Source organism: Durio zibethinus, chromosome 16 (assembly GCF_047325235.1).
Source record: "Durio zibethinus cultivar Kanyao isolate XHJ-2024 chromosome 16, ASM4732523v1, whole genome shotgun sequence".
In the NCBI taxonomy this organism is placed as follows: domain Eukaryota; kingdom Viridiplantae; phylum Streptophyta; class Magnoliopsida; order Malvales; family Malvaceae; genus Durio; species Durio zibethinus.
Window position 1 is genome coordinate 24,733,575 of NC_143177.1, and position 24,554 is coordinate 24,758,128.

At 37.0% G+C, this 24,554-nt stretch overlaps 4 protein-coding genes across 7 annotated transcripts; 1 reads left to right on the forward strand and 3 right to left on the reverse strand.

Moving 5' to 3' along the window:
- Nucleotides 1-2,159: 2,159 nt before the first annotated feature.
- LOC111298152 (uncharacterized) lies at nucleotides 2,160-9,259 on the forward strand. 3 transcript variants are annotated; one of them, XM_089745631.1, is made up of 12 exons: nucleotides 2,160-2,701; nucleotides 3,031-3,259; nucleotides 3,785-3,932; nucleotides 4,409-4,516; nucleotides 4,741-4,898; nucleotides 5,180-5,345; nucleotides 5,791-5,927; nucleotides 6,316-7,003; nucleotides 7,139-7,251; nucleotides 7,576-7,831; nucleotides 7,961-8,588; nucleotides 8,708-9,259. In XM_089745631.1, the coding sequence occupies exons 1-11, from the start codon at nucleotides 2,515-2,517 to the stop codon at nucleotides 8,243-8,245; spliced, it is 2,475 nt and encodes an 824-aa protein (XP_089601757.1). In that variant the 5' UTR covers nucleotides 2,160-2,514; the 3' UTR covers nucleotides 8,246-8,588; nucleotides 8,708-9,259. The 3 variants fall into 3 exon arrangements, with proteins under 3 accessions (XP_089601757.1, XP_089601759.1, XP_089601758.1); XM_089745633.1 differs by having other exon boundaries at nucleotides 7,964-8,588; nucleotides 8,694-9,259; XM_089745632.1 differs by having other exon boundaries at nucleotides 7,964-8,588.
- A 618-nt stretch (nucleotides 9,260-9,877) lies between these two features.
- Nucleotides 9,878-10,899, reverse strand: LOC111298151 (fatty acid elongase 3-like). Its single transcript, XM_022892859.2, has one exon. The coding sequence runs from the start codon at nucleotides 10,762-10,764 to the stop codon at nucleotides 9,955-9,957; it is 810 nt and encodes a 269-aa protein (XP_022748594.1). The 5' UTR covers nucleotides 10,765-10,899; the 3' UTR covers nucleotides 9,878-9,954.
- Nucleotides 10,900-12,497: 1,598 nt separating this feature from the next.
- LOC111298153 (protein RETICULATA-RELATED 1, chloroplastic-like) lies at nucleotides 12,498-18,964 on the reverse strand. 2 transcript variants are annotated; one of them, XM_022892863.2, is made up of 9 exons: nucleotides 18,352-18,964; nucleotides 15,338-15,502; nucleotides 15,129-15,221; nucleotides 14,928-15,043; nucleotides 14,700-14,798; nucleotides 14,305-14,610; nucleotides 14,007-14,171; nucleotides 13,337-13,604; nucleotides 12,498-12,830 (listed from the first exon to the last, which is right to left on the reverse strand). In XM_022892863.2, the coding sequence occupies exons 1-9, from the start codon at nucleotides 18,688-18,690 to the stop codon at nucleotides 12,822-12,824; spliced, it is 1,560 nt and encodes a 519-aa protein (XP_022748598.2). In that variant the 5' UTR covers nucleotides 18,691-18,964; the 3' UTR covers nucleotides 12,498-12,821. The 2 variants fall into 2 exon arrangements, with proteins under 2 accessions (XP_022748598.2, XP_022748597.2); XM_022892862.2 differs by lacking the exon at nucleotides 12,498-12,830 and having other exon boundaries at nucleotides 12,935-13,604.
- A 906-nt stretch (nucleotides 18,965-19,870) lies between these two features.
- On the reverse strand, nucleotides 19,871-24,004 carry LOC111298154 (uncharacterized). Its single transcript, XM_022892865.2, has 5 exons — nucleotides 23,530-24,004; nucleotides 22,381-22,490; nucleotides 21,924-22,295; nucleotides 20,711-21,392; nucleotides 19,871-20,422 (listed from the first exon to the last, which is right to left on the reverse strand). The coding sequence occupies exons 1-5, from the start codon at nucleotides 23,780-23,782 to the stop codon at nucleotides 20,334-20,336; spliced, it is 1,506 nt and encodes a 501-aa protein (XP_022748600.2). The 5' UTR covers nucleotides 23,783-24,004; the 3' UTR covers nucleotides 19,871-20,333.
- Nucleotides 24,005-24,554: the final 550 nt, after the last annotated feature.

The following is a 24,554-nucleotide window of genomic DNA, read 5'->3' on the forward strand; positions in this document are numbered from 1 at the left end:
AACCCATGAAGCACGGTGTTACCATTCACTAATGCACGTGTACACGAAAATGTTGAGTTTCTATACTCTGAAGCTTCGGTGAACAGCCATGGCCTTGTTTCCAAACTTCTATACAATTTTTGCCTCTCCTCAATTCTCTTTAAACTCTGCATCTCCTCCCAAGCTTCCCGCTTCTCACTTCACTGACCACCTTTCAGTTTCCACTTGTCAACCAAACCTGTCAAAAGCAACAGCTACTACTTGTCAAGAACCTCAACTTCTGATGAAAAATTGAGGGTCAATGTTTCTTTCTGCCCTGCTTTCTTGAACCATGCTAATGTACTCAAGGAAAAGCTTCTTGAGGCCATTTAACCTATTGAATGGAGAGCTGGTGCCTCCCCTGAGGATCAGCAGAGGGTTGATCAGGTTGGTTTTTTTACTTTTCTTATTTCCATTTATTTTGTTCTTGAATTGTAAGCCTTATCTCCATATTTCTAACAGTTAGCTCATGTTCTAAATAGTTAGCACGCGAACTTGAAGCAGTTGGTTCGATAAGGGAGGCTCTGAAATCTAATTTACTAAACGGAAAATAGGAGCTTGTTTAGACCACTTCCAAATCTATTTTGCAAACTCAGGTTGGTAAAATTTACAATGTACTTCTAACCAAATTCCATAATATCATATGTTAAACTCACTCTGCTCTCTTTTTCCATTGCATGTACAAGTTGAATTAATGTTTTGACAGAGACCCAAATTCCTAAGATCAACTACAAACTACCATGCAATCAATCTTGACACGCTTAGGCCCCAAAATTGGAATCTTGTGGCCTTTCTTAACCTAGGTAAAGTTCAACATTGTTCCAGTTGCAACATTGGGTTAAACTACCAAGCAATAAATTGTGTATACGGGTTACTGAATAATTCAATTTTTTTTCCAAGTTTTCACTTTATGAATGTCTAAATGACCTATTAAGAACCTTCTTTAACATGTAGGAAGCATTAGCAATGAAACAATTGGTAATTAATCAGCTGACCTTCCTGCAATTTTAGTGCCAGTATTTCTTTTAAAGTTTCCTTCCTAGACAAAGCCATATAAAATACATTGAAGACCAAACAAACAAGTATGCAGAAAGGGCATCTTCTTGCCTTAAATGAATTAATCCTTTCTTCATTGTGAATGAATAAGGACTTCAGGTTTTGAAGGTACTTCAGGTTTATACTGTGATGAGTTATCTGCACGTTTCTTTAAAGCCCATTGTATACACTTGTATTCTTTATATTTTTCTTGATGTGCAAAAACCTATTAATGCACCTGGAAGAGCTAGTGGTGAATTAGAGATTACATATTTGGAGATTAATTAATTGTAACTGCTTTCCTTTTTAAAAAAAATGAAATTTGATTGGGGTTGAATCAAGAGCCCTGAGCCAACATAAACTTCAATTTAAAGGCGATGAGGATGATAAATCCATCTAATTAAAGCATAACTTTCAGAAATTTGGGGCTGATTTTTATTTTGCATGAAATCTTAAATATTTCTCAATAAACTCACTGAACTCCATAAAACATGGCATGCGCTGAAATTGGAAATTTCTTTAAAAGAGGTATTTTTTGGATATTTCAACAGGAGGTGGTAAAGGGAGCTTGTTCATCTTGAAAATGGTTGATTCATCTTCTGCTTCTCCGTCTAATTGAACGGCAGCAATTGGCATTGCTCAGCCATTAAGCTTTACAGGGATGGACTGGCTCCAACAAGCTTTAGCCGACACATTTTCTTGTAATATATGATTTTTTATATATATATATTTGTATATAAAAAGCTTTTTGCTTTATGAAATAGTTCCTCAAAGCAGCAGGCAAATTTTTTGCTGTGACTTGTGACACATTTGCTAATTTTGTTTTTTCAAAGAAGTAATTGTGTTTTCATCAGAAACAAGACAATAAGTCAGAAGTCAGACCCGACCGCTCTTCATTAAAAAGAACAGAACAAAGACAGATTTAAGACTAGTCCGTGAACCAAAGATGATATATATAAAAAGGGCAAAAAACACAGTTGCTAAATGCTAATATAAATTGTGGTGGTGAGTCGAAGGCAAAATTTTGGGTGTTGGGTTGGGCTTGGTCTCGTCAGCTAGCACGTTGCACTATTTTCTTTTGTCCTCGAATTGCCTATGCAGAAAGTGGAAAGCCATTGCATCACGCCTCTCTCTCTCTCTCTCTCTCTCTCTCTCTCTGTCTCTCTCTCGCTCTTTCTTCTGCTTCTTCTCTTAGTAACTCCCTATTTCCTTTGATTTCCGGCGTTTTCGTTAAAAATCTGTCTCAAAGCTTGAATCTTGAACAAGAATCTTTGAAACCCAAAACCCCAAAAAAACTACTTGTCTTTTCAACTCAACCGCTTTAAATGTTTTAAAGTCTTCCCCAAAGAAACACCCTTTGACGTTATTTTTAATTCCATAACTACTTGCTTGATTAAGTCTACGTATGGATTCAATTCTTGAAACTTGAAATTCCACCAAAAGAGAAAATCAAGCAAAAAAATGATTACAAAATTGCCGGTTACCCAGTTAAAAGCATCCAATTTTGGGTTGAATTACTTGATTTCTGGCAACAAAGACGTTTCCAAGTTTGGGTATTTCTCAAGAAACTCTGCTTCACAACACAAGTTAAGGTTGAAGCTTGTGGGAGCTCAGGGAGATAGATGGAAGCTCAATGACTTTGATGCCAGTATGTTTACATTCATTTATTCATCTTTTTGGTTGAAGATTATATTCATCAACATTACTCTTCTGTTTCTTCAACATTTTTGTATTGAGATACGTTGACAGGCAAATATTTCGGTTCTATGATTCATAAAGGTCTAAAATTGTTTGGTTTTATCTAACTTTTTTTTTCCTAATAGCATTAGTTGGCAGTTGACAGTTAATAGGATGATTCTCAAACCATTGAATTGAAATATAGATTTTTTTTTTTTAAGATAGTGATTTTAACAAGTATGATTATCAAAATTTGCTTCTGATACTGTTACGTGGATTTTTTTTTTGTTGATTTGACAGATGCTATGCAAGAAAGAATTAATTCATGGCTGTCAAAGACCCAGCATTTTTTGACCGAGGTAGCTTTGCCACTAGTAAAAACTGGTCAGAGTGGAAATCCTGATCCTGGAAATGAGATTGATCCTCAAGACATGGATGATATTTTTTTGGCAGAACAGACTATTCCTAGTAGCATGCCTAATGGACATCTTTCATTACCTGCTATTGTGTCTATTGAGCAGTTTAGCAGGTGAAATTATCTTTTACATGTTTCAATATCAATCCACATTTCTGCATAGAAAAGGGAACTAGGGAAGTGGTTTCCAAAAAAAACCTTGTGGCTGTGGAATTGTGAACGCGGTTAGTCTGTGAGGATTTAGTTGAGGCTATTGCTGTAACCATTACTTGGTAAACTAGGTATTGTGCCCAGAAAAGTTATAAAAACGAAAAACTTTTTGCCTATTGAACATTTCAAAAGGAAAAAAAAAAAAAAAAAAACATTTTTCATGCTTTCTATCAATTCAGACAGAGTTGCTACAATATACATGTTCCAAGAATGTTTTCTTTAATTAGCTTCAGACAATGTTAAATTCCATAAACAAGGTTTTATGACTTTTTTTGGGTTTGAATTATTCTACTTTTCTTTGTGAAAGCAGACAACAAATCTACATCAAGAGTTTTTCTTTTCATTTCTTTCATGAATATTAGTGATTCATCTAAAGTTAGCAGTTTCCAGATTGGATTGTGATTTGACCCTTGGAAGTTAAATTTGCAGGATGAATGGATTGACTGGACAAAAAATGCAGAAGATATTTAAAGCTCTTGTTCCTAAAAATGTGTATGATGATGCTCGTAATTTGGTGGAGTATTGCTGCTTTAGGTTCTTGTCAAAGGATTCCTCTGATCTGCATCCTTGCCTCAAGGTCTGTAAAACTATTATTATATGACGAATTTATGTTCTTTTTTATTATTACGATTTTCATTTTCTTCATAAGATTGTGGACTATGGACCAGCTTAATGAAGGATCTAAGTACATATGAGCTTATGGCCTTTTTCTGTAATTTGTCACATATTTCCTTCTGTTTCTTACTGGTTGCATGCATGTCATCAATGTCTGACTTTTGCCACATTCCCTCCCAGTTATACACCTAATAAGAAAAAACAAAATTGAAAATTATTTTGATAATTTGTAATTTTCAAATTTTTTAAATAATGTATGATTGGCATTTCTATTACCCTACCACCAATTTCATGAGTCCCCTTGCTACTAGCTTCCCCCTCATTTCAATGTATGATTAAACCTCTCTCTCTCTCTCTCTCAGTGAAGATTGATAAATCTTGGGAGTCATGAAGTTCCTGATTAGCTGTTCTTTGGAACAAATTTTGCTATGTTTACAGGAACCTGCATTCCAGAGACTAATATTCATCACAATGCTTGCTTGGGAGAATCCTTACTGTGATAAAAATGATTTGCATGCTCATGCATCGAGAAAAGCTTCTTTTCAGGTACTTTCTTTTATTACCTTTTGAAGCATTCTGAAATTATATTTACCTTTATGTTCTTACCTGAACTTGATTAAATCCAAATCAAGTTGATTCAGGGACAAACCACCCCTCATCCCCTCTTCCCCCTCCAAGAGAGAGAGAGAGTGCCCTTGAATTTTGCATTCAACATGGAGTCGCAAGAGTATGAGTCATTAAATTAATTATTTTTCTTGGTGGCATTGAAGGGAAAGCTGGTGGGAGAAGAGGCTTTCACTTGTATCGCTCCAGCAATTTCTGGTGTAGCTGATCGCCCTACAGTACATAACCTTTTCAAAGCTCTTATTGGTGATAAACAAGGCATCTCGTTAAGAGTGTGGCTAACGTATATTGATGAAATTCTCAAGTAAGCTTCTGATTTCATAATACTACTAGTTTACATTGAACTTTCTTGATCATAAGGTGAATATATCATTTTGTTTCTCTTTCGTATTTCTTTTCTATCTTTTCATTATTTGAACACCTGCACATTTCAAGAAATAGTGTTCAAAATTGGTATGATGGTATTAGAAACTGGACCTTGCATCCTTTTTAATGTGTTTCTTTTGTTAGTTAATGCCAACTTCTGTTAACTAATTCCTTTTGAATTCATTCTGGTAAGCTTGATTCCTGCTGGTTTTAGTGTAGAGTGCATGAAGGAAGGAGATCATATCAGATCCACGAATATCCTCAACTCTTAGAGGAAAGAATCTTGTGCATTGGTTCTAGCAGGAAACGACCTGTTCTAAAATGGGAGAATAACATGGCATGGCCTGGAAAACTTACTCTAACGGATAAAGCACTGTATTTTGAGGTACTTATTGTCCATAATGACTTATTTATCAATTTTATATTGTATGCTATGATACCTTTTTCATTAGTTCATGAGTTGACTGATGGAGCTAATTGATAAATGCATAGACATTTCCTCTTTTAAAATTTTTTTCTATTTTTCCTTCCTGCAAATAACCTATGGATCTTTAACATACTGAGCATAATGATGTTCAAGTCTCCTTTTTCCATTTTGGAAAGTTAGTTAATTGATGAGTTCATCCAAATATTGGTTTTAGTCATGAAAGTGAGTTGAGAAGTTCGAAACTTTTAACAGGTTTTTGAGGAAACTTAGAATGGTTGTAGGATCTGTTAGGCTGGTCCTTATATTTGATTTGAAGGTGGAACAGCTTAATCTTACCATAGAACTGTTCCAATTTAGGGGCATAACATTGCATCTGAGATTTGTGACTATTGTGCTGTTGCAGGCAGTTGGACTTCAAGGGCCAAAAGATGCAATAAGACTTGATCTTACAGGGAATGGATTGCAAGTGAAGAAAGTAAAAGTTGGACCTTTCAATTCAGGGCTTTTTGACTCTGGAGTAGCTGTTTCATCTGGTTGCGGGTGAGCTTCTCCATTCTTGTTTTGTTGGAGGAAGGATTTCTACTTCTTTTATGTATATTTGAAGTTACGAGCAGAAAGCACTAAGATGATAGAAACCATAGGTTTCTGGTTAATACTTGTAGAAAAAGAAAAGATTACATAAAGTTACATACATAGGTACTGTAGTTCTTTGTTGATAAGCTTACATATGTCTATAATCTTTTTTTTGTGCGAGATGTACTTGTCAAACACTTAGAAGGAATGCAGAAAATTTCCTGTATTCTCAACCATCACACTGATGTACTTCTGAGTTTTTTTTTTTTTTTTCACTCACCCATTTGAAAATCCTTTTTTAATTTAGAGTTCCTCTTAAATAAATAAATAATTATATTTTTGAACTTCTATTCAGATCACAAACATGGGTGCTGGAGTTTGTTGACTTGGGAGGTGAATTGAGACGAGATGTTTGGCATGCATTTATCAGTGAAATTATTACTCTACACAAGTTTCTTAGTGAGTATGGGCCAGATGATGATGATCAATCACTATTTCAAGTATTCGGTTCTCACAAAGGGAAGGAAAGGGCTATCACAGGTGCTGTTAATGGCATTGCAAGACTTCAGGCACTCCAATTTATGCGAAAGCCATTGGATGATCCAATCAAACTTGTTCAGTTCTCTTTTTTGCAAAATGCACCCCATGGTGATGTTGTTTTCCAAACTCTTGCTGTAAATTATTGGGGTGGACCATTAGTTGCAAAAGTTACAGATGCAGGGTATCAACGAGCTCAAGGAATGAGCCATTCTGAAGAGGTATTTGAAATTAGTGATCACGTATTTGACGTAGATGGAAGTGTTTACTTGCGGAAGTGGATGAGATCTCCATGTTGGGGTTCTAGTGCATCCATTAGTTTTTGGAAGCTTTCTTCAACTAGACAAGGAGTAGTGTTAAATAAAAATCTTGTTGTGGCTGATGAGACCCTAGTAGAAAGGGCAGCAGCAATCTGTAAAACAAAATACCAGGCGGTGGAAAAAACTCAAGCCACAATTGACGCAGCGAAACTTCAAGGAATACCCAGTAATATTGACCTTTTCAAGGTTTGGCATTGTTTCTTCTCGTATTTATGGCTCCTGTTTCAGCAAGATTCTGATCACACCACCAGTGACTGGTTATCTGTTGAGTTTATACATGTAACCTTATATGTCAACTGATTTGACATTCTCTTTATGCAGGAACTTATTCTTCCTTTGACAATAACTGCTAGGAATTTTGAAAAGCTTAGACGCTGGGAGGAGCCACACCTGACTCTCTCTTTTCTTGCATTCGCATGTACAATTATTTTCAGGTAGACACTTTGCACTAAATTATTTTTATGCAAACAATACTCAGTTTTAGTCCTTACAAGAAGAAGGTTAATTTATGCATTATGAACAGCGATATTATAAATTGTTTGCAGTTATCAACTTGTTAGTCTAACTTTTGGACTATGAATTTGTGAGTTACCACATGAGCCATGCTCTGTATTTCAGTCTTAAGATTTAAAAACTTTGATTAATACTTACGAATATGTTCCTTGCTTTCAAGCTTTGGCTTTTATTTAAATGACTTTTTGTTGTTTTAACTCTTATCACTGCACACTAAGCTGATGTGTTGAACATTTACTCCCTAGAAATCTGCTGTCATATGTGTTTCCCATGGCATTGATTGTCCTAGCCACTGGCATGCTAACACTTAAAGGGCTCAAGGAGCAAGGTCGTCTTGGTAGATCTTTCGGAAAAGTCACTATCCATGATCAGCCACCTTCAAATACTATTAAAAAGATTATAGCTGTAAAAGATGCCATGCATGATGTGGAAAACTATCTCCAGAATCTGAATGTTTCTCTCCTTAAATTACGTGCAATTCTCCTTGCAGGTCAGCCTCAGGTATGATATCATGAGTCATGAGGGGACTACTAAAGAGTACAAATATAATAAGAAATTATTGTGCTTTGGAAATTTTAAGTACTGTTTGGTGCTAATTTGAATTAAATTAAACTCATTTAAACATTTTAGCAGATAACAACTGAAGTTGCAGTGGTGTTGTTATCATCTGCAACCGTTCTTCTCACTGTCCCTTTCAAGTATGTTCTTGCATTTCTTCTATGCGATCTCTTCACTCAAGAGCTTGAATTCAGGAGGGAAATGGTTAAGAGATTCTTAAGTTTCCTGAAGGAGCGTTGGCTCACTCTGCCAGCAGCCCCTGTAATTGTATTACCATTTGAAGATGAGGAGTCCAAATCAGCGTCTCAAACAAGCCAGACAGATAAAAAGGCAATCAGAAAGAAGGCAGAGCAATAGGAGGCATACTGAATTTCTTCCTCCATTTTTGTATGGACATTGCTGCACTAATACACATGGCAATTTAATCCTTGCTCTTGGCCCTATGAATTATAGGAAGATGACTGTTTGAGTTAGTTGATGGAATTGGACTCTTCCGCTCTAAAGCACATTATTCAAAGGGATGGGGAATTATATCATATTCATTGCAAATTTCTTACACATCACCATACTTAGCTATTTCATCAAGATGTGGGGATTTCATTTGAGGAAGAACTAAACATCTGGTGATGCTTATTCTGAATTACTGATAAAAGTGGACTGCTCTGGGAGGTTATATTTTCTATATGCATCATTCATCCAGGTAATACTTTTTAACTTTCCTTGTCCTTTTTTCTTTTCTTGCTGGTTTCTAGCTGTCAGATATTTTGTCAATTTTCCTTTATATGATCTGTTGATAGCGGTTTAGATGTCCTCCAACAGGTTGTATGCTAAAGAACCAGAAGCAAAAGAAGGGAATAAGACATAGCATATCTTTAGATGTCAGAATAATACACCATGTACAGGATTTTCTAAATGTTGTAAAATGGGAAGGCCCTGTGGATGCTGGAGTTCAGGATGGTAAGGACCAAAGGAGCATTTGGCAACAATGCCCTGCACCCTGCCGCCCCTTTAGTTGTATTAACATTTGAAGGGGATTAATCCTGATCAGTGAATCAAAGAAGCTGACCTGACAAAGGAGCAATCAGAAAGAAGGCAGAGCAGCAGCAGCAGCCGGCGGCAGGCCTAGATGGAATTTACAGTTTGACACTCACGTATGCTCTCGTTGTGAAATTTTGGTTACTATCTCAGAACACAAAACGGGCAAAAGTGCATTGCATTTCTTCTTTGCCACTGAAGTGTGTGACTATTTAATTCTTCTTTTAATGTTTTTGGTCATTATGATTATTTGAGTTAGTTGATGGCTCTGGACCCATCTGTTTTAAAGCACATTAACTAGATTTGACAATGGAAATCTTTCATATTCATCACTAACTTCCGTACACATTCTTTACCAAGCGACTCCACTAAAAGTATGGGGTTCGATGGAATTTACCACTTTTTTAACAATTCTTTTTCAAATATTAAAATGTCCGACGCACCTGGCCTGGAGAATACGTAATTGTTGCCATCAAAGCAATAATGCCCAAATTTACCATTCCCTTTTCTTCCTCTCCCAGGCTTCCAGCTGTTCAAAAGAATCCAGACAAAAAAATGTGCCAATTCTTGGATTTTGGGTCCCGGGCCTAGCAAACAGGCTCTCCTCTCAAAAAGTAACTAGCCTTTTCTCACTCCAGGACGAGAACCAAAAATTCAAGTCGCTGGGGCCAAAGGCCCCAAATCCACAACTTGGACTTGTTTAAGCAAGGATTGGACATGGTATTTCTCAATGAGGCTTAAATTGGTTTCCGAATGTGTCCAAATACAAGACTTTTGACGGGCTCAGGCCCGATAGTGCCCCTTGATTTGCCCATTTGGTGCGCCAATCATGGCAATATATCTCTCTCAGTTGATTTTTCTTCGTCTGCCAATGGCAGTAAGTTCAAGTAATAGCAGTGGACAATTCAAAACAATTCGAAATCACTAAAAACAAGTAAAAGATGCAAACTGCAATCAAATTGCCAAATACCAATCGTCTTTGTTAATTATATTCAAGGAAGGGGCAGAATAAAAAAAACAAAACAGCTGAATCATGAGCTTTTATCCTTGTCAACAACCTTTCTGTTGGCATAACTCTTGCCATGAAAGTCAACAAAAAGAGCCAAAAGAGAGGCATTGAAAACAGCATTGAAACACCAACCCCAGATTCCTGAACAACCAAATCCAGTAAAATGGTAGTAAAGCATCAAAACAGAGACGAGAAAGCTGAACACGAACTGCACAATCTGGCAATTAGTGACCAATCTCTTCCACTTTGGACGGATCCCCATTGCACATAACAAATAGTAAAAGTACATTATTACATGTACGGTTGCATTGGTGACAAGTGCTACGGGGAACAAAGACTGGCGAGTGTGTAACCAAAGGTAGCACATAACCACTACTGTTCCATGGTGGTAGACGTGGAGAAATGTCAGCCTTTGCTTCGATTTGCTTAAGATAATCAAAAGGGTATCAATGAATTCAAGAATCTTGGAGAGATAGAAGATGTTGGCCCAGAAAAAGAAGGGGCCGGTCGGAAGGGTGTTGGGAGGGAAGCAAATGATGTGGTTCAAGGAAAAAGGACGGGAGATGATAGAAAGGATGCAGCCAAGGGCCATGATAAGCGACAGGAGGAAGAGAGTGAGGGAGTGCACGGCTGTGATGGGTTTCAGGATGTGGGTTCCAAGGGATGGGAGAGGGGTTCGAGAGAGGAGGAATGTGAAGGAGAGGTAGGTGAGGACTGTCATAGCGAGGAAGAGTGGGGTGGAACCAAGAGTTTGACCTTCAGTCCATCGGAAATAGAGGATTTTGGGGTGGTTCACCAGCCAATACTGGAGGGATGAGTAAACTCCGTCCATCTTGAAACTCACGCGTCACCAGATTGGCAGTAGAGGCGGCGGCTGTGGTGGCTGGACGATGGAAATTAATGAGATGCAGGGTCTAGATTGGAGAGGAACTTCAATGTTTTTTGGACCCTGTGCTTCGTTATCCTATATCCCTGCTTTTGTGAGTTGGCTATTTGTTACCGCATACCGAATCCAGAATACGTGCGGTACCGAAACTACTAATAGTCGAAATCGGTCTATTTGGAGTCCTTTTTCTATGGACAGTTCGATATCAATCCTTCAAGCTGTATATTCATGAGCTTTTCTTGGCTTTGACCCGTAAGGTTGCACATTATGAGAAATCCAATTTCCATCATTTCATCAATTCATAATTTTTAGGGTGACCCGAACATCCCGTAGGATCAGGGTTTCGAGTACTGACCCACCTTGCTCATAAAGGCACATAGCCTCAATTCTCATGTTATTATCTCGTTTTGGCACGGTGAAAACTCAACACTATGTTTGCCCAAATCATTCGCATGCTCTCGTACCTAAATTCTAAAGGCACAATATAGATACTGGTCAACAATCAACTCTCGAAGCCACACTAAGCTTATTTCATTTCAGGAAACTCATATATCAAGACTTCAATCCTTAATCTCATTTTAGTTTGCTCGCATGCTTGATGGACATTCAATATCATGCCTATCCCAGTTTGAGGACCCAAATGTGCTATCCTAGCCACAGCACACCTCTATTGATTGGTCACAAGGATCTAGCAATATACTTGCTTGTTTGCTCACTCATCTTTCAAACTCGATGGTATTTTTTCTATGTACCATCTCATGATCTTTCTAGTTCAAAGAGAGAAAATCAAAGAGCATAGGAAATATTACCGTCTAATCTTATGATTCAACACAAAGGCACAACACAAGGCCCGTCGACCCCAATCATCTTCGAATTTATCATAACCTAAAGAAATATCATATCACACTCGTGAGTCGATTATATTCGTTCACATAAACATCACATATGTTTAGGAGTAGTTTACTTTAGATTAACTAAGTCTCACTTACCCATTAGTCAAAAAGATGATAAAAAATTAATACCAGTCGTCCCTCTATAAAAAGCATAAAAACTTTCTCAATTATTCCATTAAAAATTGTAAAATTATTTAAAATGAAAACACTTATTTTCTCAATCATCTTAAGGTTTTTCTTCAACCAACTTAGAATTCAATAACCTTCTTTTTAGTTACCATAATTTTCAGATTTTGCTTATTGCTTCACCAACTCACTCGAGAATGTTTGCACACGATTTCGACCGATAGCACCCCGTTGGCTACCAGGCGGCACTCGTCCACTGGTTCGCACTTGCTCGTACATTTTAGGGCATACATCTTAAGACCTAGGACTTACACTGTCAGCACACACTATCAGCGACATGTTCCAAGCTTACACTGTTCGCGCACAGTTCCAAGACCACTATCCCAACCACAAATCCTCGTCCGTTGCTCAACTCAAGGTTAATTATAGCAGAACCGAGGCACATCAAGATCTGACCATGATACTGTTCTTGTTCTTTTATTCTCGTTCCTATACTATATTTAGAATTGGGTTGGAAGCTGAGCAGTGGTTGGTCTTTGGGTTTTGAAGGACTAGAATTAATGGCTTTGTAGCTTTAAGGGTTTCAAACTTTGAGGCCAGGGGCCAGGGTTGGGCCACCCAACTTCACCGAGTCGCTTAGAATGGAGCTCAAAGTGAAATGCCAGGAACTAAATTGTATTGTTTATATATATAGTTTGGTTAATATAAACCCTTGTTTTTAATGATGAGGTTCAAATATGAACTTCGAAGTTTGAACTACTGAAACTGGGGATGACTGGGATTCGCATCTAATATGAAGACACCAGTGCTCTTCAGGGAAGACAGTAGAACAAATTTCCCTGGGCCTTGTTTTTAATGATGAGGTTCAAATATGAACTTCGAAGTTTGAACTACTGAAACTGGGGATGACTGGGATTCGCATCTAATATGAAGACATCAGTGCTCTTCAGGGAAGACAGTAGAACAAATTTCCCTGGGGATGAGTTATGGCACCTGCCAAAAACACATGCAAAATAACTAGTACAGAAAATTACAATGAAGCAGACTGATTCAATTAAAAAAAAAGTTGGCTACACTTTGAGAGGAAACAGTATATCTATGCCTTCTATTCCAAATTCATATATAGAAATTAATGAACAATTAACTGCACAGCGCTCTATTATAAGTATCTGCCAAAATTATCCCTTTCAATTTATTTTGGTTGCAAAAGAAATCAAGCTACTCAAGTTGGAGTGTAGCACTTCATTGAATATAACAAATATATAACATCAAATTAAAACTAGTAGAATCAATCAAGAACTCTTCCAAAAAACAATCTTCATGTTAAGGTTAATGTGCTGGTGCTATGTGATCCTTTAGCCCAAAATCAGCACTAGACAGAAATCATAGCAAATCCACACGATGTTGAGGTTCTTTTCTTATTGAATTCCCTCCGTCAGGCAGCAAAATTGGACAGCAATGGCAATTATTACAACTAATTACGCAGAGCTTGCAGTTACCTTCTTGCGGACAATCCTTTTTCTCCGGGCCTTTGGAGCTCCAGTTTCTCCATTAGCAGCAGATTCAACATTTTTTCGTCTGATTCCAAGAAGTCCAAGACCAGAAACAATAGCATTCTTGGATATAAACCATTTAGAAGATGACCTAGTCCCATCCTCGGAAGGTTTGTTGTAAGCCTTCAAGAGGTTATCTGACTGAACCAGCGGAACAACCTCAACACCTAGCCAAGCCAGCCTTGATCTCTCTCCTAATTGAACATTCAAAAACCTGCACAGAACCAGTCAAGTGAGGTAAAAAATACCACAAACTAAACTTAAGAAACCAACAATGAAGAGTTTAAAGTGCAAAAAACATCAATTTAGTCATCTTCAAAAAGATATAATACAAGCAACTAATGGTTTTGTTATCTAGGTTCTGAGATGACTAACCATGATACGAGCAAGAGCAATAGGAAAGGTACTAGAGATCCCTTGATTGAGTAGAAAAATTTAGAGATCAACAATTTTTAGAAAATAGAGATGCATGTATATTTAGCACTAATATACAGAGAAGGGATCAAGAAGAAGAAAGGAATCTCCAAGCAAAATAAGCAGTACTTAGCACAATATAAACAAGAGAAATAAAGAAAGGGATGTGGTTGGGGGATGTGAGCAAAAGAAAGATAGAGACCTTAAAGCTGTGCTGAAGAACAATGCTACACCAATGACATCAAAATGGTTCACCATTGCTTGATCAAACCCACACAAAAGCTGATATCTAAGGTTTGCATAGAGTCCAAGGAAAGCACCATAACCAAGTGCATTGGTACTCACAGACGGAATTGTCACAGATAACCTGCCAACAGTAAAAAAAAAAAAAAAGCCCATTCTTAATGCATAGGTAAAGATGCCTGCTAAAAACAGGAAAAAATATTTTTTTCAAATAGATGGAGCAAAAGGGTAACTGAAAAACTGTCAAATCTACTTACTTTTCTTTCTTTTTACTGGCCAAAAAATTTGACAAAGAACCTTGCACAGCTCCAGCAGTTAATCCAACAATACACAACTCTGCAGCCTTGTAGAAAAGAGAATGGATTCTCTTTTGCAAGTCAAATTCTCGAAGTGGGTAACTCTGTTCAAATATATTGTTTGGAAGCTTTTGCAAAGTGTTTTGCAAGTCAAACCGGAAGGTGTTACCATAAGAACGACAAGGAGCAAGAGACCAAACTACTAGAGCATTGCATGCTGCTATAGTGAGCACGTTCATAAGTGCCAGATCCCATTCTTGCTTAATCCTGTAGACACAGTATAGCAAGTCTTTATTAGTTTGATTTACCAAAATGGATGAACAAGGCAAGTGTGTATTCATGTTATTAAAAACCACCTATCCTTTCGATTCTTCAACTCCCACCAAACAGAAGAGCCAATAGTGGCAACCTCCTCTAAAAGAAGCCTGTACAAAAAGGCAGGATCCGCAAGCATCCTGAAAATAAAAACAATTATACATAAGTATCCAATGACAGATTCAACCATATTCTGTGATCAACTATTCATTTCATTCAGATTGTCGGCAACATCTTCAACAGGTGAATAGAAGCATATCCGAGATTACCTGCCAATAAATGCCCGCGACATTCCTTGAGGAAGTGTACGAGAAATAAATCTACTGGTGGTTGGTCTTGCATTAATTGCTATGAATTTTACCATTTGTGCTGAACTGACCAATCCCTGAAGGTAAAAACTTTTAGTCAGCATCTGACCACAATGCACAAAGTCCCTGACCATGTGATAAAGCAATAAGAAAAGTCTAAACCATTTCATAAGCTTGTCGGAAACCAGCAGGCAAGTCCATCATCGTCTTGTACCACTCATTCAATACGGCATCTACAAATTTTCGATCAAAAAGCTGAAATAGAAAAGGATGGAAAATCAATAATTCAAGTGAAAATCTATTCCTTAAGCATTTGACTAAAATAGTTGTTAAAACATTCATAATGAATCTGCTAGACTTCGATCTCTTACCTCTTCAAGAAACATCCGTCTTCTAAACAGTCCACCATCTTCTCCCTCCCCATCATCATCAAAGTCATCGAAATAATCATCGTCATCTCCATCATCATCACCTCCATCCCCACCTCCATGATTAATTTTCTTTCCAATATCTCCTCCACCTCCTCCGGTTGCAAGCTGTAATTTCAAATGTATTAGCTGATCTTCCAAAATTTTTGACAGTGTTTTCAAGTAAACAAATGGTATTAACGACTCAAAGAAATAAAAATTTGATTTGCAAAACCAAAAAAAAAAAAAAAAAAGATAGAAGCTCACATTGAAACCACTGGCAACTAATTATTGAGGTCAATAGTAGGAGCATCAATATCCCAACTCCTCACACCCAACCAACAGACAATAGCATAAATATACAGATATTTAAACAATAAATCAGCATAAACCTAACGTATATAACTCTTAGACACAGATGTAAGTCCATAACATGTTATGTAATCAATATTTTAACAAACCAACTGCTATATTCAAACTTCCATATGTAAATCATGCATGCCAAATCACAAGTAGATAGCATCTCTTAAAAAATAAAATCTGAAAAAAAAATTAATTTTGTTCCTAATTTAACACAGCAAACGTTTAAGTTTAAGAGTGCATTACCAGGATTTTGGCAAATAGGCTTAAAAATATCCTGCCAAATATCATAAGCAAAAGTCAAAGTGCTTTCATAGAAGGGAGGAGCATCACGACAATGTGCTTATGGCACAGGAGAAGGTAAGGGGATATGGTAGAACCACATTATCCCCAAGGTGTGCTATAAAGATTGATTTGCAAAAGGCTTTCGATACATTGGATTGGAATTTTATCCACAACATTTTGGCAGCCATTGGATTGCCTTCAAAATTTATAGGCTGGATCAACAACTGTATTACAACCCCAATGTTTTCTATATCACTTAATGGAGGGCTAGTGGGCTATTTTCAAGGAGCTAGAGGAATAAGGCAAGGGGATCTACTCTCCCCATATCTATTTGCTCTAGCAATGAATGTGCTGTCAAGAAAGCTAGATGAAGCTGCCAAGTTTGAAGTGTTTGCCTATCATCCTAAGTTCAAGAAGATCAAGCTCACACATTTATCTTTTGCGGATGATTTGTTGATTTTTGCAAAGGGAAGCAAGGATTCAATCATTGGTGTCAAGGAGGTTATGCAAGCTTTGTACTTGTTCTCAGGGCTACAACTAAATTGCAAAAAGAGTGAGATATATGCCACAGGAATAGGCAAGGAAGAGATCCAATCAATTCAACAAGCCACAGGATTCAAAGTAGGCTTACTTCCTCTCAGATACTTAGGAGTCCCAGTAGTCACCAGAAGACTCACTGCAAAAGATTGTGCTCAATTGCTTGAGAAGATCACAGCCAGGATTACAGGATGGACTAGTAAGTACTTATCTTATGCTGGAAGACTACAGCTAATCCAGTCAGTGCTCTTCAGCTTACACAATTATTGGTGTAAACACTTTATATTGCCTAAGCATGTGTTAGAAAAGATCAATCAGCTATGCTCTAGCTTCCTTTGGAAAGGCCAGGAGGGGACTGCCAGAGGAGCTAGAGTCAGTTGGGAAGCCATTTGCCACCCTAAGTCTGAAGGAGGGTTGGGTATCAAAAACACACTAAATTGGAACAAGGCATGTATGATGAGGAATATTTGGTCTATTTTCTCAAAAGCAGGCTCTATATGGATAGCTTGGATTGAAGCCTATGTCTTGAAAGGCAGAAGTATATGGCAAGTTGCACCACAGCAGGGTAACAGTTGGGGCTGGAGGAAACTACTTCAACTCCGGACTGCTGCACGCCAATTCATCAAACAGGAAATTGGTATTGAGGTGTGGCCTGTCCCTAGCAATGGCTATTCTATTGCAGCGGTTTGGAATGAGATAAGGTCTAAGCAAAGGAAGGCTGAGTGGCACAGACTAATCTGGTTTCAGTATCATATCCTGAAACACTCAATGATTGCATTGATGACTATACTAAATAGGCTTCTAACAAAAGATAGATTGAGGAATTGGAGAGTGGAGGTGGATGAAAGGTGCTGCCTATGTCAACATGGGAGGGAATCCAGGGATCACCTTTTTTTGGTTATGAATATGCAAAAATGGTGTGGAGAAGGGTATTAGAATCATGCGAGATTGACAGAGTAGTTGGGGAGTGGACTGAAGAATTGAAATGGGCAGTGAAAAGGATAAAAGGCAAGGCACTGACATCAGTAGTATTGTGCATTGCTTGGAATGCTCACATATACTATATATGGAGAGAAAGGAACTGCAGATTATTCAAGAATAAAGAAGGAACAGAAGAGCAAGTGTATGAGCAGATTAAGGAAGATGTTAGGACTCGATTACATAGATTGCATTCAATTGCTGCTGTAGATTGCATTCGATTGCTGCTGACCCAGTCAACAAGATTTTGTGTGATTCTTCGAATATAAATAAAGCTATATTGCATAATAGTTAGAATATGATTTGATTGTATATATGAATTGTATGTACTGTAGCAATTTTATCGCTTCTTTGGATAAATAAAATACAACTTATCAAAAAAAAAAAAGTTGAAACATACTTATATTGTCATGTTGAATGTTGTAGGGTTTTGTTCGAATCTTCCACCAATGGACAACATGATAATTACAAGGATGGGATAGACACAGTCATCTATTAAGCTAGATTAACTCAAAAATAATTTGAGCTTCAGTAAGTTACATGATAGGCTCTGTTGGATAGAACATCAAGTTAGAATATTTCAACCTCAGTTTGAAAATAACATTAGGAGAGATAAACCTTTGAATTTTCATTAATTTAACAAAATGACAAGACTTTCTAGCAGGAATCCTCCTAATGTTTTTATACCTAAAGACTAAAACATTTCTTGCTCTAATTTCAAGAACAAAGAAGAATACTTAATACTCATTTCTCCAATTAAGCTTAATTGAGTGAAAAATTAAATTTTTAGAGCAAAGCTAAAAATTTTGAGGACTAACATCAGGGCTAGACGTGGACCGTTTCTGAGACTGAGACAAATCAAGCTTCCCTTTCTCCAACGTAACGGTACCAAACGCACCGTACTTTCCTCCTTTCATAACCGGTCCCACCTCACCCGAACTGGAAGAAGCGGACTGCACTGGAGCCAGTGGTGCCAAGAAACAGCGCTCGAGAGCAGCGACGGAGGAATCTCCGCCGTCGATTAAAGAAGACGACGAACATCTCACTGTCAGATTCATCCTAAGCTTACCGGACAAAGGACGAGACAGGGGGGGCAGACTTGGTTTTAATAATAAGGTTTTGGGAAGTGGAGAGGTTTGGAACATTATATGAGACATTTTTTTGTGTTTGGATAGAGACAAAGTTTAGGTTTTATTTTCTTTTCCGAGAAAATTTTTTGTAAATGAGGTTCTCGTTTATATTTTTCTCTCTTGGAGAGAGAGGAAGAAGAGACTGGCGGGGGTTTGAATGGCTAGTTCAGCGGACGACAAGACAACCCAATCCGATTGGCGAGGAAGGAAAAATGAGTCAACCCGGTTAGTAGAATCATCCGGCTCGGTGAGTTTGGGTCGTATGTCGAGTTGTAGGCTCATATTCTTCGGCCATACCAACAAAAGGGCAACCATTTTACAGCCAACAAAATATATTGAGAGGAAATTGACAATTAAATCCTCTTTTTTTTTTTAATAAATGAATAATTTTGTTCTTTTTTGTTTCCCATTTAATCATATATATATATATATATATATATTCTGTTTTTCAACTATTTTTATTTTCTTGATTGGTGATGAGACTTGCTAGGTGAAACAGCAATGACTTAAATGGAATGAATTAATTGAATTAAAATTTAATTTTTTAATTTAAATTAATTGTAGCTGTTATTTGCACAACACAACCAGCCAATCTTATTTGCTTTATATGCACTTGGTGTTGTATTGCTAAAGCTCAAGGCATCGAGCTCTGCCTTCTATGGTGGATAGAACAGGAAGCACTAGCATCATGGTGATCATCCGATAATCGCCATTGATTATCCATTAAGCAAATAATTCATGGGCCATCTAGAAATGATAATGCTAATCCAGCATAGACTCTCGGGGGCGGAATAGGAACAGAAACCTGCTTTTAACAAGTTTGACTGCCACCGACTGGACAACAACCATCATTGTAACTGGGCATATACACGAAATTTCTCTTTCGTTACCCCATTCCTTCTGGTGCACCAAACACACCCAAAACGAACATGACACATCAGCTGAAGTCCTACATGTCTACTTCCTTGCAAGGCGATGGCTTGGTCATGGCCTGATTTAAAGGTAATGGAGACTATTGACTGAGATTAGCAGAAACCCCCTTCTTGTTTTGATTTTGCCATGAAACTAAGAATCAAGCACGTCTTTTCGCCAGAAACCAGTCATCAGAATCATTCAAGAGTTGAAACTAAGGAAAGATGAATTCCCGGTTTATGAATTATGCCCCCCCCCCCCCCCCTCTCTAGGATTCATCCGTTACAGGAAGCTATTCAACATGCTGAATTCATATAAATATATGCTCTTTTTTTTTATCTTTTCCTCAGTATTATAAAGGATTACTTTATACATTTCCGCATAACATCTTTTGCCTTTACCCTACATTATAGTTGCTCAAAAAGAACCAGCATATTCTTTACACTTGAATCAATGTAAGAGATGGTTCTTCAAACCTGCAAGGTGATGCCTGCTTCTTAAGTAGTCACACCATCTCTAGGACTTATTCCCCTTGGGAAAAACATCCAGCGCTTGCTAAGCATTCAAAGTAAGATGAGTGGCCTGCCAACTTTCCGGCTTGACCAGCAGTACATTGCATGCTTGAAAGAAAAGGAAAAACTTCGAAACTTTTCACAGGTGCTTCTACCAACCTCGCCGTATCAAAATTGGGAAATGAACATCATCTAGCATGGTCTTTTGGATGTCTTGGAACTTTGGGTGGTATGACACAAAATGAATTAATTCGACCATAAAAGGAGATGAAACATCAGGACACCTAACAATCCCAATAACCAGAATTCCTTGGGGAGAACACGTAATGCTATAGCTGCACACAACAATCACCAAAAAAACCATTACAATTAGCTATAATTTAAATAATACAAATAAAACCAAAAACAAATGCATGTCCAACTGGCATTTCTATTGTCTAAATCACCATTAATATAGATAGATGGGAACTAGATGAATCTTTACAAATATTAAAACATTTGATACAGCAATACTACCTTTTCGCTTGAACTCATAGGTAGGAAAGCTTTTTTTTTTTTTTCAGACAGAATCTACAATAAGATATAAAATGGAAAACAAGACATAAGCAGAGTCATATGCTTACATGATGGAGATTGCGCAGATGGAGGCTGAGCAAGTGGTGCAGAAATTGGACCTTCTTTACCTTGATGAGACCCGTAAGACACTGAAGCTAACGGGGGTAGGTCAGGGGGCAACTGTGACCGGGGACTTGGTAAAGGTGGGTGGTTAGAAATTAGGTTAGGATGAGATCTTGGTGAAGAGCTTGGTGGAACTGCAGGACGAGAGTATGGACAGAGAGGAGGAAGGCGAGTCACTGTACTAGAAGGTGCAGGAGGAAGAGAAGGATAGGGACCACTTCCAGGACCTAGTGAATGCGTGGGACTACGAGCAGATGGAGAAGCAGCTTTGCACTTAGGACAAGGTGGAAGATGATAACTCTTGGGTGATGATGGTGGAGAGTGAGTCGGCGAAAAAGTGGGATGCGGTGAAATTGAGGGCCCTGGGGATGGAGCTGGTGAAGGAGCAGGAGGCATAGCATTTAGTGTACCCTTCAGATAAGATGATAAGCTAATGCTTTTAACTTTACCGAAGACTGAGTTATTAAGACCGAGATTCTTTGCAGGAGAGCCTGTGATGGTTTGAGCCAACTGCTTTAATCTCTGAGGCAGAAGGCTACGAAAATCATCTGACATTACTGAAGCCTGAACTGTGACTGAAGCGGATATTGTGGAACCATTTTTGTTTGTTAATTGCACAAACAAATTCTGCAATAAACAAACGAAAATAATTATAAACAAGTAATACCAACAAAAAGGACTCAAAAATTAGGACATCAAAGGGCAAAAGAACGAAAGGCAAATAAACTCCTCTTTGATCTTCCCTAACCCCCAATTTCTGTTCCAAAGAATGAAGAAACTTCAAGGTTTTAATTTCCTAAACTAGGGTTATGATATGGTTATTAATACATGATCTGGCATCTATTAGTATATCCTAGGTGCTAATCAAGAGCCACAGCATCTTCAACAGCTGGAAATGCTAAAATAGTTAGTTAACACAGAAAACTTAAAATGCAATGCATTTCTTCATCCTTTATGAGAATCAAGTAATTAATATTCATAAATTTAAATGATTTTGAATAATTTAATAACAAGAATTTTTCCTATTCCCACTTCCAAACACTATTTGACCAGATCTGAGGTCATGAGAATAGCACTGTGAGGCTACCATAGATCCACCCAAAACCAACTATTGGTGAAATTGAAATGTGTGAGCATTGCTTGAAACTAATGTCATACCTCATAAGACCTCAGATGCAGTCCATATTTCAGCTGATCCTTTAACTCAATGAATTTGTCCTCTATTTCAGATATCGAATTATTCAGAGTAAAATTAAATAGAATCTGGGTTATCTGCCAGATGGAAGCAGATTGTACGGGAATTATGGTGATGCCCCCAGGAAACTTCAAAATCTCAAACTCAGAAGGCTGCCCAAAAATGGAAGATGTCAAGGTCAGATTGGATTGCCGGAGGAACAGCTCAATTAAAGATGATCTCAGCACACTTAGGGATACTGGATTTATTGGACTATTTATGGGATCGGAAAGAACACCAAACACCACATCAGTATAGTTAGATGCACCTGACTGGTGCATGGATAAGATAGCAACCTGTTGAAAATAAGTAACTTTTAGAACAACTTTTCACATAATATAGCGGTAAATGTAACATAATGGCAGAAGTTAGGTGTAAAACCTTGGTATTCGGAACACCTATTTCTACATAGATATCAAACTCTAACTTTTCAATATGCTGAACAAGCTCTGAAACTGGTTTTTGAAGTGTAAAGTATGCATGAACTGGGGCTGCAAAAAATAAAGGAATATATAAGCAACAAACAAGGAATATTACTTATGGAACTACGTTGAAGAACTCAAAAAGTCATTGAGAGCGATGGAAATACAACCAATGAAATGTCTTATTTCAATATGCATTCAGACCAAACCAGGAAAGGTCAATTCCGATTAAGGAACCGAATCACCTATCTTAGCTTCATATCTCATTCCAAGAAAGGAGTAATATGTCAATGAAGACAATTGAGTTCGATAGAGAATTGATTGGTTATATAATGGCACATGATCTTACAAAAGATCACCGGTTTCAATGTGATTTGATTATCAATTTAAGGAATGAAAAACAATAACACATCATTGTCTCATAAATTTGACATTTTTATTTACAAGAAAAAGGAGAGGAAAGCATTGAAACAAACCATTAATTGCTTGCCCCTATCACTAAAAGGAGAAATACTCTAAATATAGCAATACAATCACTCCCTATGATACAATTTTAATTGGAGCCACACTTTAGTCAAAAAATAAAATGCAATAAAATAGAAAATATAATTCCCATTTGGAAATTAAAAAAAAATGCCTTCACAGAAATTCTAGAAGAAGGTGAAATAAATGGATGCCCATTTCCCCAAACATTAGCAGAAACTAATAAAACAAGAACAAGGCAAAATAACTATCATCTGCCCACCTGAAACATCAGAAACCTATGAAAGAAGAGCAAGACAATCATTTACAAGTACCAAGAGAAAAATTCATAGATCCCATGTCACATTCAGTAAAAATTTATGATACAGGAGCCATCAAAGAATCATTACAACCCAATTACAAGGTAAATGAGACATCAATTAGGGAATACCCATTAGCCCTCAAGAATTGCGGATCCAAATTAAAGAACAAAAATGCAATGAAATTCAACATACCCCATTTGCTGGAGGCATCATAAAACCCCAAATCAGACAAAAAATTATGCTAAAATTGCAAAATACTCACTTCAAAAATTAAACCCTAATCATTCAATCAATATGAGAAACTGAATTTTTAAAAAAATTACCACTGAGCTTAATAGCTTGCTTAGCATCAAACCCAAACTTTAGAGAGCGAAAAGGAAGGATCCAGAAGATCCCAGGCAACAAAACCGACAAACTGAGAAACAAAACAAAAACACATCTGAAACTGAACTCATTTGAAAGCCTTGACAAAACCATCCAACATCTCCCACACAAGAATCCCTGATGCCCTTGATTGTTCCCCGATTCAAGACTCTGCTTTCTTTGCTGCAGATCCTGGTCCTCATTTTTCCCCATTGAAAGAGCATCTGGAACATAACAAAGCAACAAAAAAAAAAAAAAGATTCTCTTTCTCTCTCTAAAAAAACCCACTACGTAACTCTAACAACAACAGCAAAGAAGAGCTTGCAAAGGGTTGTGAGAAGAAGAAGGTTGTGGATTGACAAACAAGTGTTAATGGTGGGCATATGCCCCTCTCTCTCTATCTCTCTCAGAATTAAACTACTAAAATTTGAGGACAAGCTTTATCTTTCTCTCTCTTTTCTTTTTTATTTAATTTATTTTTTTAACACTGTAAGTTTAATTTAATTTGAAGAAAAGTTTTTTATTTTGGTTTTTTTAGTGTTAAATTGACACAACTGACGTTAGAGTCTGGACTCTGTTAAAGTCAATTTTAAATTACTTTATTGGCTACCGAACGTTGAGGAGAAGCGAAGGAGAAAGTGAGATAAGGGTATTTTTGGGATAAAATAAACTATAGACAATTCAATAAAATTTTTTAATTTTTTAAATTGTCAAAATTTGAATCTAATTATTAAAATAACTTTTAGTATATTATTATTTAAAAAGTTATTGTTTTAATCAAATAAAAAAAAATTATTAATGCTAATAATATTGTTGTAGATATTAATAGTAAATTTTATTAATGTAGCAAAAAATAGAAATATGTATTATTCATATTTTAATGTGCATAAAACTAGAAATAATTGATGATAATTTTTTTTAACTCATAAAAAAATTATTTGATATACTAGTAGTAAAAATTTTTTAATTTTACAAGTGGATTAAA

Excerpts from the sequence above, each read along its gene's own strand:
- LOC111298152 (XM_089745631.1), top strand. The coding sequence starts at position 2,515 with ATGATTACAAAATTGCCGGTTACCCAGTTAAAAGCATCCAATTTTGGG. Across the intron at positions 4,899-5,179 it reads TATATTGATGAAATTCTCAA|AGTGCATGAAGGAAGGAGAT; the intron begins GTAAGCTTCTGA and ends GTTTTAGTGTAG. Across the intron at positions 5,346-5,790 it reads ATAAAGCACTGTATTTTGAG|GCAGTTGGACTTCAAGGGCC; the intron begins GTACTTATTGTC and ends GTGCTGTTGCAG.
- LOC111298151 (XM_022892859.2), bottom strand. The coding sequence starts at position 10,764 with ATGGACGGAGTTTACTCATCCCTCCAGTATTGGCTGGTGAACCACCCC.
- LOC111298153 (XM_022892862.2), bottom strand. The coding sequence starts at position 18,690 with ATGTCTCATATAATGTTCCAAACCTCTCCACTTCCCAAAACCTTATTA. Across the intron at positions 15,503-18,351 it reads GGTCCACGTCTAGCCCTGAT|CTTGCAACCGGAGGAGGTGG; the intron begins GTTAGTCCTCAA and ends TTGAAATTACAG. Across the intron at positions 14,172-14,304 it reads GCCAGTAAAAAGAAAGAAAA|GTTATCTGTGACAATTCCGT; the intron begins GTAAGTAGATTT and ends TACTGTTGGCAG.
- LOC111298154 (XM_022892865.2), bottom strand. The coding sequence starts at position 23,782 with ATGGGGAAAAATGAGGACCAGGATCTGCAGCAAAGAAAGCAGAGTCTT. Across the intron at positions 22,491-23,529 it reads GCAAGCTATTAAGCTCAGTG|CCCCAGTTCATGCATACTTT; the intron begins GTAATTTTTTTA and ends TATTTTTTGCAG. Across the intron at positions 21,393-21,923 it reads TGCATCTGAGGTCTTATGAG|AATTTGTTTGTGCAATTAAC; the intron begins GTATGACATTAG and ends TGTTTATTGCAG.